General features: G+C 41.7%; 1 protein-coding gene across 6 annotated transcripts in view; it reads left to right on the forward strand.

The window, feature by feature from the left end:
• Positions 1-15,073, forward strand: part of PRKG1 (protein kinase cGMP-dependent 1) — an 850,812-nt gene extending 835,739 nt beyond the window's left edge. For 5 of the 6 annotated variants that reach the window (XM_077350392.1, XM_077350390.1, XM_077350393.1 and 2 more), the window contains 4 exons: positions 2,658-2,780; positions 2,905-2,967; positions 4,999-5,065; positions 9,065-15,073. In XM_077350392.1, coding sequence (XP_077206507.1) covers positions 2,658-2,780; positions 2,905-2,967; positions 4,999-5,065; positions 9,065-9,163 — 352 coding nt within the window. In that variant the 3' untranslated portion in view covers positions 9,164-15,073. The other variant, XM_077350391.1, reaches the window with a different exon arrangement.
• The last annotated feature ends 1,741 nt before the right edge of the window (positions 15,074-16,814 follow it).

The raw sequence follows: 16,814 nt of genomic DNA on the forward strand, positions 1-16,814 counted from the left end.
TGCCTTATTCCTCACATACTGTATAGTCCATTTTCAATGCCCGTAAGAAGCAGATTTTCCTGTTTTGTCCAGGAAAATCCAGCTGCAAAAGCAAATTGAGAGTGTATTGTCCAATGTGTGCATACAGAAAGTATTGGAAGTGCATTATCCAAGGTGTGCAGAATGAGCCTCTGTTTGCACACTGTCACAAATCCATCAAAGTGTATGTGTAGGGTGGTGTGCAGAATGGTTGAGTTCAGTCTGTGATGGCCACTGCACACAATCAAGGAGCCATGGCTTGAGTCACATTCATCTGTTTTGAAATGCCTCACTGGCTGCTGTAAAAAGAATGAAGGAAAACCACGATTCATCTGAACAAAGACAGGGGCCAAGGAACTCCCATGTAACTGTGCACATTTAAACTGACTATTAAGAAAAACCACCTGGACTCTGGGATACATCACCTGAGGAAATTGTACTACTTTCCTGCAGATTTCTGAGAAGAGAAGCTGCATAAGCAAGTGTCAGGGATGATTTAACTTGAAGGGATACAGCCATTAATTGTTGTAGAATAGATGTGGCATAGCAGATAGCTTAATAGACCTTAATCCTGGGTTCAAATCCCTTCTCAGCCAAGAATTCTTGTCATTTTCTCCCATCCTCCGTTCCCATGGGTAAAGCATGAACGTCAACCTTTCTCGCAGGAGGTGGATTTGTAAAGCTCTTCTAATACCAGAAAGTGCTGCACACCCAATCGTTGTTGATAAGAACAGCAATAATAGATGACCCTTCACATATTTTCCAATACTAGCATCTTCCAGTACAGACTTTAAAAATATTATTGTGTTAGCCACTAGACCATACCCACGTGCTGATTAACAGTGCGATCCGAAGCAGTCAGTGGGCTTAGAAAGGTATCACTCAGTTTAGGATGGTACTTCATCTGTAGAAATTGTAAAGGGGTTCTGTTCTCTGTTTTCTCTGTAAAGTGCCGATGTCTACACTATTATCCGATAAGCAAACTGCTATTTACAAAACAGCACAGCAGAAATTAACATCACCCCAAGTCTGTGAGGCTACCAAACTTTGCAAACTTATGGAGGTCTTTGAATTAAGGGGTAAAGTCAGAGAAGCCATATTTTACATGGCTTGTATGTGGTGCCTAAGAATATGGCGTTCTGTTGCTGACACTTGAATATGTCACAGCCTTCTATTCATCCAATTGATTCTGTGGGATCATGAAACTTCAGAGAGGAATATGGCCTATTAAAACATAATAGGCATATGCAGTAGTGTTTCTCAGTATGCAGCAGTTGTTACTGATATCCCTTATTGAGAACAGCTGAGTATGGGCGCTGCAGACATAAAAGTTAAAGGAAATATTGCTGGGTAAGACAATATTTCACATACTTGTCGCATTGTGAGCCATGCTATTCTTTTGTATTTTCATGTGTAAGCTTTAAGCATGCCGAAAAGGGGTATATTGAGAAGTCCTATTCATTCCATATAGAGCAATTTATCAGCATAGTGGTATATTAAGATCTGCAAAATACTACACAGTTTGGAGCTGTCAGACATATCCTTTTTTGAAATTCACAGTTTTGAAAGTGATTGGATGCTAGTGTCAAAAGCCTCATCCAGAATTTTTAGACCAGGGGTAGTCAAACTGCGGCCCTCCAGATGTCCATGGACTACAATTCCCAGAAGCCCCTGCCAGCATTCGCTCCATGGACATCAGTCCATGATGGCCACTCCATGGACATCTGGAGGGCCACAGTTTGACTACCCCTGTTTTAGACTGTCCCCAAACTTTCAGACCCCCGGCATACTTGACCCTTTCAGACAGCATATCAGTTTGCCTATAATGATGTCCATGATGTCCAAACTGATTATTTGCATTTAAAAAAAAAGGAGGCCTCAATAATGCGTCCAACAAATTGAGCTTTTCTTGCTGTTCCTTAGATCCAATATTTTCTCTTGCATCTGTCTTACTGCTGCTGTTTGAGAAATCCAACCATCCCACTTGAGGTTGACAGGTTACCTGTTTGCTGTATCAGATCCCTTTGCATGGTTTCCTTGAGTCCTAAAAATGCTATTCTGTCTGCTCATGAGGATGGAAATGAGGGGGTCCTATACAGAATGGCAAAGGCACATCTCCCTATGCGTGCCCCATATATATGTGCCAATGGTGTTTGTAGAACAGCCCTTAAAAGAAGAATCAGCGAAGATCAAAAATGCTACTGGGGTTCTCCTACAAGTATTTACTCTTCTAGCTCCAGGGTAACTAGTGATACAAATCTTATCTAGATAGTTCTTCCAGCTGATAATACCATGTACCACTTCCTTACTGTTGTTCAGTCTATAATGCAGTGAATAAAGCCATGATTATTCAGTTGTGCTTGCTAGAATCACATGGTCGTCCCTTGGCCCTAACTGACTGTTTTGAACCATACTAATATTAGCCAACACGGACCTCATCCAACTAGACTTGGCCAATGAAACAGTTAATTCAGACATCGACTTAAAAAAAATTACTGCAGAAGAATGAGTTTGGTTCAGTTAGGACGTCATAGGACATATCTACCAAATATATGAACTGCTTCTTGCTGCCTCGTTTTATAATCCCAGTTGACAAAAACAGATTTTAACTCTGGAATTTTCTTCTTCTTCTTCTTCAGTCCACCTTTCTCAGGCCCCGACCCCATGAAAACCTATAACATCATATTAAGGGGGATTGACATGATTGAATTTCCAAAGAAGATTGCCAAAAATGCTGCTAACCTAATTAAAAAACTATGCAGGTAAACGCTTTAAATGCATTTTGGGGTGGGTTTTTGGGGGGGGGGGCTGGGGAGCAGGCAGGCCATTAGACAAGGAGCTTCCAGACTTTGTTTTGTCACTCTACTGTGTTGACCTTTTTTGCAGGGACAACCCATCAGAAAGATTAGGGAATTTGAAAAATGGAGTGAAGGATATTCAAAAGCACAAGTAAGTATGTTCTCCGAGTGGGATGTTGTTGTTGTTGTTGTTTTTGTTGTGTATATGACACCAGCAATCCACACAAGGGAACTACAGGACCCTGCCTTCAGGATCCTGCAGTCTGAAGAGAACTGAGTCAAAAGTGATGAGGAAGAATATGCATTGTGTAGTGGTGAGAGTGCCCAATTAGGTTCTGGAAGACCCAGGTCCAAATTCCCACAATGCTATGGAAGATTACTTGGACTTCTCTCAGCTTACAGCATAGAGTTGTAGTGAAGACAAGGTGAAGGAGAGGAGATTGGTTTAAACTTCTTTTGGTCCCCATTGGGAAGAAAGGATGTGCATAAATGTAGTACAATGTTGTTGTTTTAATGCAGTAACATAATTGGCTTGGTTTCAGTAAGGAAATTAAAATAAACTCTAACTTTGTTGCCTGCCTATGAAGCAACGACATTATTTGCAAACCTTCTCTGTACAATAAGATCAAGCAGTCGATCAAGTATTTCTTTGCAATCCCCTTGGATTTTGACAGGACAATGAACTGAGCTGTTGTAGCAAGACCCCTACAGCATATCCTATAGTATCTGTTTATCTGTTGCCTGACTGCACAGGGACTAGACCACCAATGAAGGAATAGGCGCCAGTCAGTATAATGCAACATAACTGGATGACATACAATATGTGTGGTATTTGTCAAAAAGTCAGGTTTTCCTTGAAGATTACCACATATAAAGACACATATTTTTTTCCTATGTGTCGCACAAAACCACATATCAGTATTAAATTATTCATTCTCCATATGTGATATGTATCTGCTTTTACCTGATTAATGAACTCTGTAACCTGAAAATCTCAAATTCCAGGAAAAGCCCTGTATTACTTCACACATATTCTTGGAAATCTGTGCCTTATTCAGCCCGAGCTACAGTTGATTCCAGTTCACTCAACCAGATTGAAATGATGTGATGTTTAGGTTGAATACATCAGTGATAACAGCTGGCCCCATGCGGAATCTATTAACTGCCTGCATGCTCAGTTTGAAATTCAGCCCACATTTATCACATTGCTGAGAAACTTCCAAAAGTTGAGTGGCTTGGCTGAATTTCTTCCTGAACAAAACCCCACTTGACTCATCAGTCGCTTGGTCATAGCAACCGGCCCTTAGGCCAACAGGACCAGAATACATGAATTAGCAGAGCATGGATGTAGTCAGAAACATTCCTTGTGATTATGAAAGTCAATCCAATATTAGTTTCTTGGTGCATGCATGTTTCTTGGACGTGTCAGGAGTGCCTACTTGAAGAAGAAAGTTAATCATAAGCAGTCCTTCCATGGCTACAAGTCACCAGGAGGCCAACTGGAATGGAACATGGTGAGAAAGAAAGAATAGTTCTCCAGCCCAAGTGGTCAAAAAGCCATCAATGATGGCCACTTCAGAGTTACCAGTATCCATAGGCACCATGGATTCCTTTGTGGGTTTAGTCCATAGTCTGAAATCTCCAGCACAAGCAAACTTTGCATGTTGTTTGGTTCCTTGGAGGACCACTTGCGACTGCCTCCTTCTGCCACATTGTTTGTATACCGTCTACCTCTGTTATATCTGCAGTTCTCTAGCTTTCTGGTTTCTGCATTGTACATTTGTCTGGAAAATGCACCTCTTTTGTAAAGTGAACTTGGTATAGGCTGCTGCTGCATTATTTCCTCTTATTCCCACCAGCTATTTTTTGATCCTCCTGACTTCATCTCTGTCCCCTTTATGCCACTCTCCCTAGCCAGATTTTGAGCTCTCTCTGCAAACCTACGTACAGTGTTTTGCATGCAAGTAAAATGAAACAAACGTTCAATAGGAGATTGTGATCCGAACACAGTCATCCATGCTGGCGTTGCAGAATTCCCCAAACATGGCACAAAATATTGATGGTTGTGTCCCTGTGTCTTGTGGATCTGAGACATGCTGTTTTACGTAGCTGTTCAATTCTGCTGTAGTGGCATCTGTGCCATCTGTCTCCCTGTCTGACTTGAGCATTTTCCTGTCTCTAGGTGGTTTGAAGGCTTTAACTGGGAAGGCTTAAGAAAAGGTACACTGACGCCTCCTATAATACCAAGTGTGAGTACACTTTTAACCTCTACATTGGCTTGTACATCCTAATGGGGAAAGCAGAACCAGTGAATGGGCTCAGTGGCTGGGAACAGTCATGGGTAAAGTCTTCGGAGGGGATGGGGGTTGGATCGGGCTTGCTCGTGGGGGGGGGGGGTATATAAATACAACAAATAAATAAAATAAGTGGTTTTCCCATTGACATTGTTATCAGCACTGTGGCTGGGTTGCAATTGCTGCCTCCGAGGCTGGTCACTGGTAGTGCCCTTGACCAGAACTTGGCCACTCATGCAAAATGCTTCTGAATGCTTCTGTAATTATGTTTTTCCTCTTTAGTAAAAATACTTCCCACCCCCCCTTTCCTAAGCAGGTAGCTTTAAAATTCTGCTCCTTCTTCCTTTTCTCTCACCATCATGATCTTTCCAAGCAGGTAGCCGTGTTGGTCTGATGCAGCAGAACAAATTCTGAGTCCCGGAGCACCTTTAAGACCAACAAAAGTTTCATTCAAGGCATGAGCTTTTGTGGGCATGCACACTTCCTCAGGTACATTATACCTGAAGAAGTGTGCATTTACACGAAAGCTCATGCCTTGAATGCCTTCATCGTGATCTTTATTTTGCTCCTATCTGGCACAGTGAGCAACGTGTCAGATTCTTGCCAGCCTGCACCAGTCTCTGAGGCTATGCTTTGGCTTCCAGAACCCTAACCTGGATAGCCCAGGCAAGGCCAATCCCATCAGATCTCAGAAGCTAAGTAGGGCTGACCCTGGCTAGGATTTGGATGGAGTTCCTCCAAGGAAAACTAGGAGTCATGACATGGAGGCAGGCAATGGCGAACCACCTCCCAACATCCCTTGCCTGGTTGTCAGATAACCTTTGGGTTTCCTGGTTGCATTGCACCTGCCGTATGATAACATAAAATGCTACTTAAAAAATGACACTTAAAATGCCTTTGTTCTGGAAGCCATTTATGTTATTTATGGCTTCCAGAACAAAGGCATTTTAAGTGTCGGCCTGTTCGTTTGTTAATATAGGTATTTATAGGTATATAGGTATTTATATACTGCCCTGCTCAAAGTATCTTCTCGGGGCTGTTTACATAATTTGAATGCAATAAATTACAGTAAAACCAATAAAGGTCATCATAATACAAAACAGTTAAAAGTGTAAGATTAACAAACTGCAGTTGGTCACTATTCATCATCACACTGACTCACCGGATGTTAAAAATAAGGAGGGTAAAAGCCCCGCAACTTCTAATTCCTTTGTTATTCCCAATTTTGATTAGACTTGATGATGTCACAGTCTGAACAGTAGCACAAAAAGTCTCTCGTATGCAGTAACACCTGTACACACCCTTACCAGTCAGCACACTTACAATAACGTTGCTTCCAGATGCAATGTTTTGCAAATGATTGGAACTGTGCTTGGAAGCACTGGCTTCTAGTGCTACTAGTCCAGATGAATTAAAAGAATTAGCTCAGGTAACATGGCAACTTTGGTATCAAAACAATTACAGCAACCTGAAGAACAAACTACATGATACACCCAACATGGGTTGGGTCCCTGGTGTACGACTGGACTCACAGTTAGATGTACATCAGGCAAATGTCCCTTAAAGACTGCTCATTCACTTGGCACTTAAGGGAAGTTCCCGCAAGGTGTGTCTCACTGTGTCTGCCCATGCACCCATGGTCTAACGTGACAGGTGTATTGCATAATTGCACCCAGAGACATCCACAACTGGGTGTACCTCTTCTTGTCTGGACTTCTTGGCTTGCTGCTACAGCCATTGCACCAAGACCAACAATGGGAGAAAACCATCCAAATGATCACCAGGACACTCTTGTAACCATGAGGCCTGTCCGATTGGATTATCTAATTTCATAGCCTTGTTCGTAGGCATTTAAGGAGACCCCCCTTCCTTTTGATGATGCTCAGATGAGGGTGTTGCAATCAGAGGTAAAATATTTTCATGCAGCTTGAGAGAAAGGTCCCTTCCAGCATTTTACTTCAAGACAAGTCAATGAAACCACTGCAGCATGGTTGTGGGCGGGAAGGAGTGCACCCCTCTTGTGCCAAGGCAGTCTTCCCAAGTTGGACAACAGCTATGGAATGGCCCTTCTTCTCAGCACAGTGCTGGCAAAGTAGCAGTGTTAGCAGCTCCTAGGGCCACTTGGCAATACTCCTTTTTACACTACCTCATCGACAGACTGTTTGCGTCTGCATTTGAGACATACCTTGTTTTAGCCTTGTCTTGGATTTCCATTTGATGCAGCAAGTCGACTCTAGGCTCTCTTCATTTGGGCATTCCTCCCCCCCCCCCCGTTGTTTCCCAGACTGAAATCCACCATATGTTTTCCACATCTGGTTTGAAAGGAGTTAGCTTCCCATCATGCTTTGCTCCCGTTCCCATTTTCCAATAAGTTTATTTTTAGTCTGTGCATGCTCTGCAAAACGATGCACCTTTCTTTTCATTGCGCCCCATCATTCTACCATACTGTGCCCTCCCACAGACAAGAATTCATTATTGACCTCTTTCCTTCCCTCCTCCAAATATACTGGATGTGAATTAAAGAAAAACAAACCCTAGCTTATTGTGTTACAACGCCGTGTTAAAATAAAGACTGATTGTCTTCTAAGAAGAGGCAGTGTTGTAACACAATCATCCCCTTTAAAAAAAATTAATTTGTTTTTTTGGGAGGGGGGATGGTGATGGATATTATGTGGAAGGGGGGCATGCACAAACAACTCAAAATGGCCACTAGGGGGAAAGAACCCAAATGCAAGGATTTCTCTATTGGGCAGCCCTCAATTTAGAGCCTGCCTTAAAAGATGAAATCGGGGTAGAAATTATTAACAGCAGGGTAAATGAGCATGCATTTTGGGACTTCAGCTGGAAGGAAAAAAATAGGTGCAGAAAGGAATGCAAAATTCAGCACTTAAAAAAATCAAAACTGAGGGATATCACTTGTGTGGCTACAGTCAAAGTCTGTGGGCTTCTTGTCCACTATGTGATGCTTTTTGATTCATGAGGACACAGAGGAGAAAAGATGAAATTGTGCAGAAAGGGGGAACACAGTGACTGGACAGCCATGAAGAAATGAGAAAATAAGGGACATTCAGGGGATCCATAGAAGGCAATCTGCACTCAGAAGCTTGCCTTTTGCCTTGAAAAAGTTCACAAGCAATTTTTAAGCCCATTCTTAGTAACTATATTCTGCCAGATGCATTGAGGGGCCCTTTCCAAGAAATGGAAATATATTTTTAAAATTTTGCTTGTTTGTGATATAAGTGGTCTCCCCACACACAGATGCACACACACACTTTTAGCCAAATTCTTTGGTCACCATGTGATCTGAGATACCAAAAAAATGTTTTTTCTGTATTACAGACCTACCCAAAATAAGCATCAGCTTTACAATACAGTGTAAGCTGCATTTTTAAACTTATGAAAAAGCTTTGAATCTCCTCTGTGTGTCAGGTTCAGATTCATACTTATTGCAAATTTCACTTTCAATATTTCGCTTTTGTGATTTCAGCAATTCACTGTGACTCCCCTGAACAAAGCTGAAGCAGTACCTTTCCTGCCCTCCTTCCAACAGTGTGATATACTGGAAAGCTGTCCATAAATTATATAATTACAAAGAACTAATAGTAAATTACAAATTCAGAAATAGCAAATCAGCAAGTGTACAGAATCTCAAAATCGGTTTAGTGTTGCATGAGCTCATGAATGTCATTTCCTGCAAACCGTGGGTTCCATTCCGTTTTGGCTACCATACTACTGTAAATGGAAACTGTAACATATGAAACTCTTATTCATGTCCTGGCTATTTAAATATGATGTTTGAAACGCTGTCTGATGAGCGTGAATTCACAGGAAGCAGTAGACATGGGCATAAGAAAGTCATAGATTTGAAAGCAGAAAAGTGAAAATGTTCTAAAGATTCCAAGCAATGATTTGGAAGCCTCAAATACCAAAAGCCTCATTTTCTTCACTGGACAGGTTGCATCTCCCACAGATACAAGCAATTTTGATAGTTTCCCTGAGGACAGCGATGAACCACCACCTGACGACAACTCAGGATGGGACATAGACTTTTAATGTATCTCTCTTACCTGCTTCTGCCTTGCTGAAGACAGCTTCCTGAGACATGGCTGCCAGCAGACCTGAAGGAATTGGGAAGGATTAGTGCTCGGGGTCACCACGATGCCTTGATTGATGCTGCTACCGTAACTACAGTGGCATTAGGACTTCTCGCTTAGATGACACTAGTGCTCTTCACATGTTTTCTGTTTGAACTTACCATAGCAGTTGACATGGTGGTCCTGAAGCAAAGCCTTTTTCACTGGTAAATAAATGTGTTTTCTATCACTGTAATGAATTTGCTATGCTCCAGTTGTAATTTGGAAGTTGAGTAAGATGCACATAATTCTAGCTGCAAGATTGCGTTTCCTTTTATCGTTTTAATTTCTCAATAACGAAATACTAAGTACTGTAGTTTATTCTACGCTGTGGAATCTACAGTCTAGAATCTGGGATATTTCCCAGTGGCAAAGTGACTCTGCGGGAGCCTCTTCGACGAAGCCAGTGTACGGAGGTCCACGAAGGGATGGGTCGAGGAGCTGATGTCAAAGCGGCGCTATCAGTTGTCTTTCTTTTCAAGCAGTATTCATGACAAGAATGAATGTTACCTTTCCCCTGTTTTTAATTCCTGATGTGCTTTTCCCCTCCAAACTGATAACAAAAGCACAACTGCTACAGTTTTGGTTAAGAACTGTTAAGGCAGGTATGGGTCGGTTCTCGGATGTGCCTGGGAATGCAGGACATTTAGCATTTGATTTTAGCATGCTCTATAAAGGCATGTAGAAAATTATCCTTTAAACAACTTGTTTTACACACACACTCATAAAAAAATCTATGTTATACACACACACACAAGGAAAACTATGCTTACAGAAAGGTTCTAGTATGGAAATGAAAGCCGAATAGGCATGAACACAGAGCTTAAAACTACATTTACCTTCTAGAGCCCATCAAGGGAATATGCAAAAACCCACTGCATACTATATAGGTGCTACGTACATCTCTCATCTTTGAAACAACCAAACACCCACAGCCCTTTCAGGAGAAAAAAAATGTAGCAAGAGAAAATAAACACAAAAGTTAGTTTATATATTCAATTTTGCTTCGGCTCCACGGCATGGCCATCCTTTCTGTTCTGTTATTTATTTATTTTTTATCCTCTTAATCTCACAGCCATCAGGCGATATCTATTTGGGTTTTTTTCCCCCCCCCCCCCGTTCAAAAGAGAAGGAGCTCAGTTCTTCCTGTGAAGCTTCATAATATAACTTTATCATGCGGTCTAAAACGTGGAGCACAATGCAGCCAAAGTGGAGTGCTTTGAAGTGCCATTCATTTCAAAGGAAGAGTTAAGCACAGGCTTAAATTTCTCCCGCGGGAGTCAAGGCATCTTTAAAAGGCTCCTCTTTAGGTGGATTATACCCACTAGGCAGGACTCTTCTGGCATACTCATGTCACTGTATTGACAGTAGTCGGTTACAAACATATAAAGCAAGGAGAGTGGGGAAGATCTAGGGAAGACTCCCGCCCCTCCCCAAGTATGGCATCAATCAGCAAAAGTGAATTTCCAGGACATTTGCACCTTTCTGCAACTGCTAAAGCATCCTTGTAGATAAGATGAAATGTTTTTATTAGTCCCCCCCCCCCAAAAAAATAATTTTTTTGCCTATTTTCTAGATGCCATCACATAATATGAAATGCCCCTGGAAATATACAGTTCATTCACATCCATTCATTCACCCATTCGTTCTTGTTACAGCTGTACCACCAAAGTCTAACAATCTTCTCCTTCCTCTAAACCCAATTAAAGCTCGTTTTCATCTCATTATTCCCCCCATCTACTCATTTAGTCTGTTGTTTTTATTTTTTTGTGTATGTCCACATTTCTCCTAACCTATGGTGATGATTCCTTACTTTCAGTGTTGCTGCCAATGCAGAGGTAGTGCCTATAGAACTTCCACCCAGGGAATCTTCTATGGCACAGCATTGAATTCCCCCCTCCAATTATCCTGCTCCAACCATCTTTCACCTCCTCGCCTCCATTTTTTCCAGGCAATCTAGACTAAGCTGCTTGCACCTTTCTCCTTATACCTCTACAATGAAAAGGGCTGGAGACATAATTTTTGTATTATTTTTTTAACTGGAGACTGGGAATTTGAAGGAGCTACTATTTTAAATCAAGGTGAAAAGAGATTATTATAACTTTATTGCACTATAGTGCAATAACAACTACCATCTTTAAAAAAGAATCCTACCCCTCTCCTCAAAAAAAAAAAAAAAACCCTTGATGCAGCTGGAAATACTTGTGCCTATGAGGAGATAATGGTGAGAAAGTGGTGCCAATGTGGGTGGGACCTTTGCCGGACTACAAAACGAACACATTTGGACAGTGTTATTTCCAAAAGGAGTGAAGTGAAGAGGATTGGGGGGGGGGGAGAGGAGAATATTGAGCATGGGGGAAACCTGTAAAGAGGACAATTTCAGCATCGCAAGATGCAGAAATGCCTTCAAAAATCTTCCAGTGTGGAGGGCAAGATTGAGGAGAACCTTCCTGTGAAAGCAAGCCTCTGCCTCTTTCCATTCCCCTCTCTTCTACTTGCTTTCCAGTATTTTGACCCACCATTCCCATTCTACCATCTGTGCAATGGTAACTCCTCCCCACCTCTACTCTTTCTCTGAATTACAATATCTATTGGGAGTTACTTTTGGTTTTTCCCCAGCCAAGACATTTTGGTTTCATGATCTTTCTTACTAGCTCAATAAAGCACCTGGCTAAGAAGGAAAATCAGAGATTTTTACAAATTAGCAGCTTCTTAGAACAATATCTCCAGGTAACCAAGGCAACCAAGCTTCTAGTCATCCGTAGAGGTACAATGGACTGGAATTTTCCTTGTCACAAATTTGAAATCAGCTTATATCTTTGTGGAGTCATTCCTGATAACAGTCTAGAGCAGACTCGCGGCCTCATTTCCATCCTGTGCCGTAATTCAGCTCTGATGCCCTGAATATCTTGGTATTTTGTATATTAAAACAACACGGAGGCAGATTACACATCCAGACCCACCAGGGGCATGGGGGATTGGACACCACATGACATGAAAGGACATGCTGCTTCCAGCACACACAGGATCAAGTGGCAATAGAAACCGAACTTACTGGCAATGCAATAGAGCTGGTCAGGTCACATGCATGCACACATATACACACACAACTCACCCAGCACTTTCTTACTGGATATTTAGGTCTGAGTTGGCTGGAAACTTAGTGCAATAAGTAGGAGTCAGCGTGGTGTAGTAGTTAAAGACTAGCAGACACTGATCTGGAGAACCGGGTTTGCTTCCCCACTCCTTCTCCACATGCAGCCAGCTGGGTGACCTTGGTCTAGTCACAGTTCTCTTGGAGCTTTTTCTTGCAGAGCAGTTCTCTTAGAGTTCTCTTATCCCCACCTACCTCACAGGTAGGTGTCTGTTGTGGGGAGAGGAAGGGAAAGGTGTTTGTAAGCCACTTTGGGGCTCCTTCAGGTATTGAACAGCAGAATATAAAATAAAAGCTCTTCTTTTTTCCAAGCCAGAGAACAGCTAGACGGAAACGTTCCATTCCCAAAACACTGAGCAGCCTAGAGCCAACCTAAGTATAACATCTATCAACCATTTTATTTTTTAAAATTACTTGATATGATTTATAAAAACCATTAACCATTAACATCACAATTCAAGGTACGCAGAAAGCAACAATAACACAAGTAAGACTGTAGACTTCCCCGCTCAACCCACTCTGAGGCTTAGGGATTCTAGAGGTCCCACCTCGTCTGCCTCTCCCACTTCCAACCGTATTTTGTGCAACCAGTGTCAAAAAACACATTTGTCAGTTTCCGTAAAGTTGCGTCATTGAAAACCTAGCCCACCATTGTGGTCCTCCTAGATAGCACTGCATGATCACAGTCATGTGGGTAGATATTAATTCTGGATCTTGTCTTACAAATTGCTGTTTAGTAATGGATGTTTTTCTTTTGCTTCTTCCTGTGTATGGAAGATCTGGGCCTGGATTTTTCTTTGTTTTCCACGAAGGAGGAGATTTGCTTTGATTTTCATCCTTTGCCAAAAAACATTAAACTGGACCAGTCTGGTCTTGCAGGTGCAGGAAAACACACTCTCCGTTGATTCCACTTCAGAGCTATCTCTTTTCACTTTGGCTTGACTCGTCTTCACACTTAGGAGGCCACCCATAAGTTGAATGAAGCTTCCTGCAGAGAGATTTAAAAAAAAATAGCTTTGCCTAAGCGGAACAAGTCAACAATTCCCCAGGTGAACAGAGAACTTCATTTAATGCAGGCCCCTAAAAGAATGCTCAGCTCCACACAGCTTTTAATTTCAACCCACAACAAACAACACATCGTACCATTTGGTGATCGTGTCGGCCGCTCATTAAGAATTCGGCAAGGCAAAACTACTCGCACACCGTAAGTCTAACCCTTAATTCTAAACATGTAATGGAAGAATTTAAACAACGTCTGAAGCAGACAGTTGATACTAGGGCTAAAACAATACTTTAGTCAAAAGTCACCTTGTTGCTGCGTTAAAGCTGGAATCACTTTCACATAATGTCCCCCCCCCCTACGCCCTGCCCCGTCTCTGACAACTGATGTGGCCATACTGAGGGAAATGAAATGTGAAATTTGTTCATTTTAATTAATGGACTTTTCCTAGTCCATGCATAAGAACATGCTGTCTGTATCCAAAAGAGTTCTTATGCTAATGCATCATGCAAGGCACTCAGCGGAAGATGTCACCCCAAAGGGGGAGGGGAGATTTATGCAAAGAAAGTGTCCAAATGAGCTTGCAATGAATTATTGTGCTCCATTCTCTTCCGTTTGTCCTTCTGCTACACTCAGTCATACGTAATTGGTGTGGTGTGCATTTAATACCAATTCCTTTAGTCATGGGATTTGTTCACTTTGCATTTCTTTTACCAAAAGTATTTTAAATAACTTAAAGCTAGCATATGTATATTAGTAAACCCTGCATTTATAGGTAATATATTTTATTTACATATATATATAAAGAGAGAGAGAGAAAGAGAAAACACATTCACATTTCCATGTACTTTCTTTTACGACTGATCTACATGCTTCAATTTATTTAATGCGGTCATAGATCAGCAAGTTTCCAACATGAGAAGATCTACATGTTATTTTTTCCAGACCAGATCTGCCAAAAATGGCAACCTGCTGTGCACATCTAGCTGTAATGTGAGACTTCATCACAGCTGGGCCACCAGCTACCATGTTTGTCTGCTCCCTGTTCAACACCATTGAGGCTGCTAGCCAGGGAAAAACAATTTGCCAGCTTGATGTAGTGGTTAGGAATGCGGACTTGTAATCTGGCACACTGGGTTTGATTCTGTGCTTCCTCACATGCAACCAGCTGGGTGACCTTGGGCTCACCACAGCACTAATAAAGCTGTTCTGACCGAGCAGTGATAGGGCTTTCTCTCAGCCTCACCCACCTCACAGGGTGTCTGTTGTGGGGAGAGGAATGGGAAGGCGACTGTAAGCCGCTTTGAGACTCCTTTGGGTAGAGAAAAACGGCATATAAGAACCAACTCTTCTTCAACATCCATGTTTTGAATGCACGTCACATTACAGCTGGGGGTGAAAAATTCACTGCGGGGATGTCATATGTGGCAGCATCCATGTCACTATGGCTGCAGTCCTCAAATGAGGTCAGATCCCTTCAATTTCAGTAAACTTTATGAGCGAAGCATCTGCTTGAGGTCGGAAACGTCTTCCATTCAGCACATGGGAAGATGGTGCGCTTATATATGAAGAAAATTTGCGATCCTATTTAAGACACTTTTTGTTGTTGTTGTTGCTAAAACTGGGTTCTAAAGGTATAGACCAGGGGTAGTCAAACTGCGGCCCTCCAGATGTCCATGGACTACAATTCCCAGAAGCCCCTGCCAGCGAATGCTGGCAGGGGCTTCTGGGAATTGTAGTCCAAGGACATCTGGAGGGCCGCAGTTTGACTACCCCTGGTATAGACGATCCGTAGCGTCTTACAGTGCCGCATTTATTCACGTTAAAATTCTTATTTAATAATAGGACCACAAGCAAATATTTATGTAAATAGGTATTTTTCGTGTTGATATTTTGTGGTACTCATAATAGCTTTTGATTTAGAACTTCATGGCATTATTCCTCCCGTTTTCTTATTTGTACGGTAATGTTTTTAGCTCAAAGTAGACTTGAATTAATGTCATAATTGTCAGTATTACTGAAACTGATGTCAACTGTACCGTTGTCCATCTGTCCCTTAGGTTAAACCATCGAGCTGTTTGGCATTGTTGCAAGTGCCTTAAATTCATGGCATCCTATTTAAAAAAAAAAGAAATACAAATTTGGTGTTATGCTGCATGACAAAGACAAACACACCTCAAAATGTTGTCCTTTCTTAGCTTGCTGCGTTTTACAGTTCTTTCGGCTAACAGTTTATAAGCCTTTATTATATAATATTGATGAATTACAGAAATGATGAAGTTGTTCTCTTATTTCTGTTATAAATGTACCAGAGCTGTGTATCTGTTAATGAGATACAGCGTCATTTCTGTGAAATGTATAAATGTATGTGCAGGTCAAATTAATATATGACATACTATCAGTCTGTATACAGGTATTCCTGTTTTGCTAAGCTGTGCAAGTTTTAAAACTGTAGTGCAGTAAAAGTTCTAACATACCACGTTTTCTAATAGGCTCCATTGCAAAAACGTTCCAGTCAAACCAAGGATTAGCAAAATTGACTGTAAAAAAGGAAAAGGGGGGAAAAATTGACACCAAACAGAAATCACATTCTTCTCGCCGTAAAAACCAATGACTGCAAAGAGAGGGAAGCTTGTTGCACCACTGAACAAAACAGTGCTTTCTATGAGTTCTTGTATATGCAAACCGTTTCTGGGACGAGCTCTCCGTACACCTAGAAAGCGGAACACGGAAAGCGTGTTCTTAGTCCTCTTCCTCTGTGAATGGTCCACTCCATCAGCAGACCACAGCTCTGAGACTTTGTTGTTTCGGGCTTTCATAGCAAAGGGAAATCGATTCAGAGTTGCCTACTACCGTACTTATTCCAATGTATGCTGTTTTTACACCGGTGGTTTCCTTTATAATCTTATGGCTTATCTTCCCCCCCCTCTCCCCTCCCTTTAGTTTTCTTCTTAAGAATTCTGTGCGAAAGAGGGGAGGTGGGGGGGGTCGTTTGTCCAAGAAACACTTTCATTGAATGGTCATTGACCAGTTGCACTCTTTTGATGTAGACTGAAAAAAACCTTTTTACCATAAACCTAGCTGCTTTTGTTTCGCTCTGTATTTTCCCTGCAGCTGTAATTGCCGAGTGCCTGTTGTATACTTTATAGAGTTGAAATTAAAAAAAAAAATTACTTTTGAATATCGCTGCCCTGTGTTTCGATATTATTACCTCTTGGGAGTGTCGTCATCCAAGCGATAGGGTTCTTTTCATACTTTTCTCCCTTTTCTATCTGCAGAACACAAACGTGACATGGCAAAAGCCATAGAGACATATTTTGGGAGAGGCGTACTTGACTATTGTACTTTCTCCTGGTATTGAAGGCTGTCATTAGCCCCGGGAAGCATGGTTTACGCTCTACTATGGATTTTCTCTCA

Source organism: Paroedura picta, chromosome 8 (genome assembly GCF_049243985.1).
Source record: "Paroedura picta isolate Pp20150507F chromosome 8, Ppicta_v3.0, whole genome shotgun sequence".
In the NCBI taxonomy this organism is placed as follows: Eukaryota; Metazoa; Chordata; class Lepidosauria; order Squamata; family Gekkonidae; genus Paroedura; species Paroedura picta.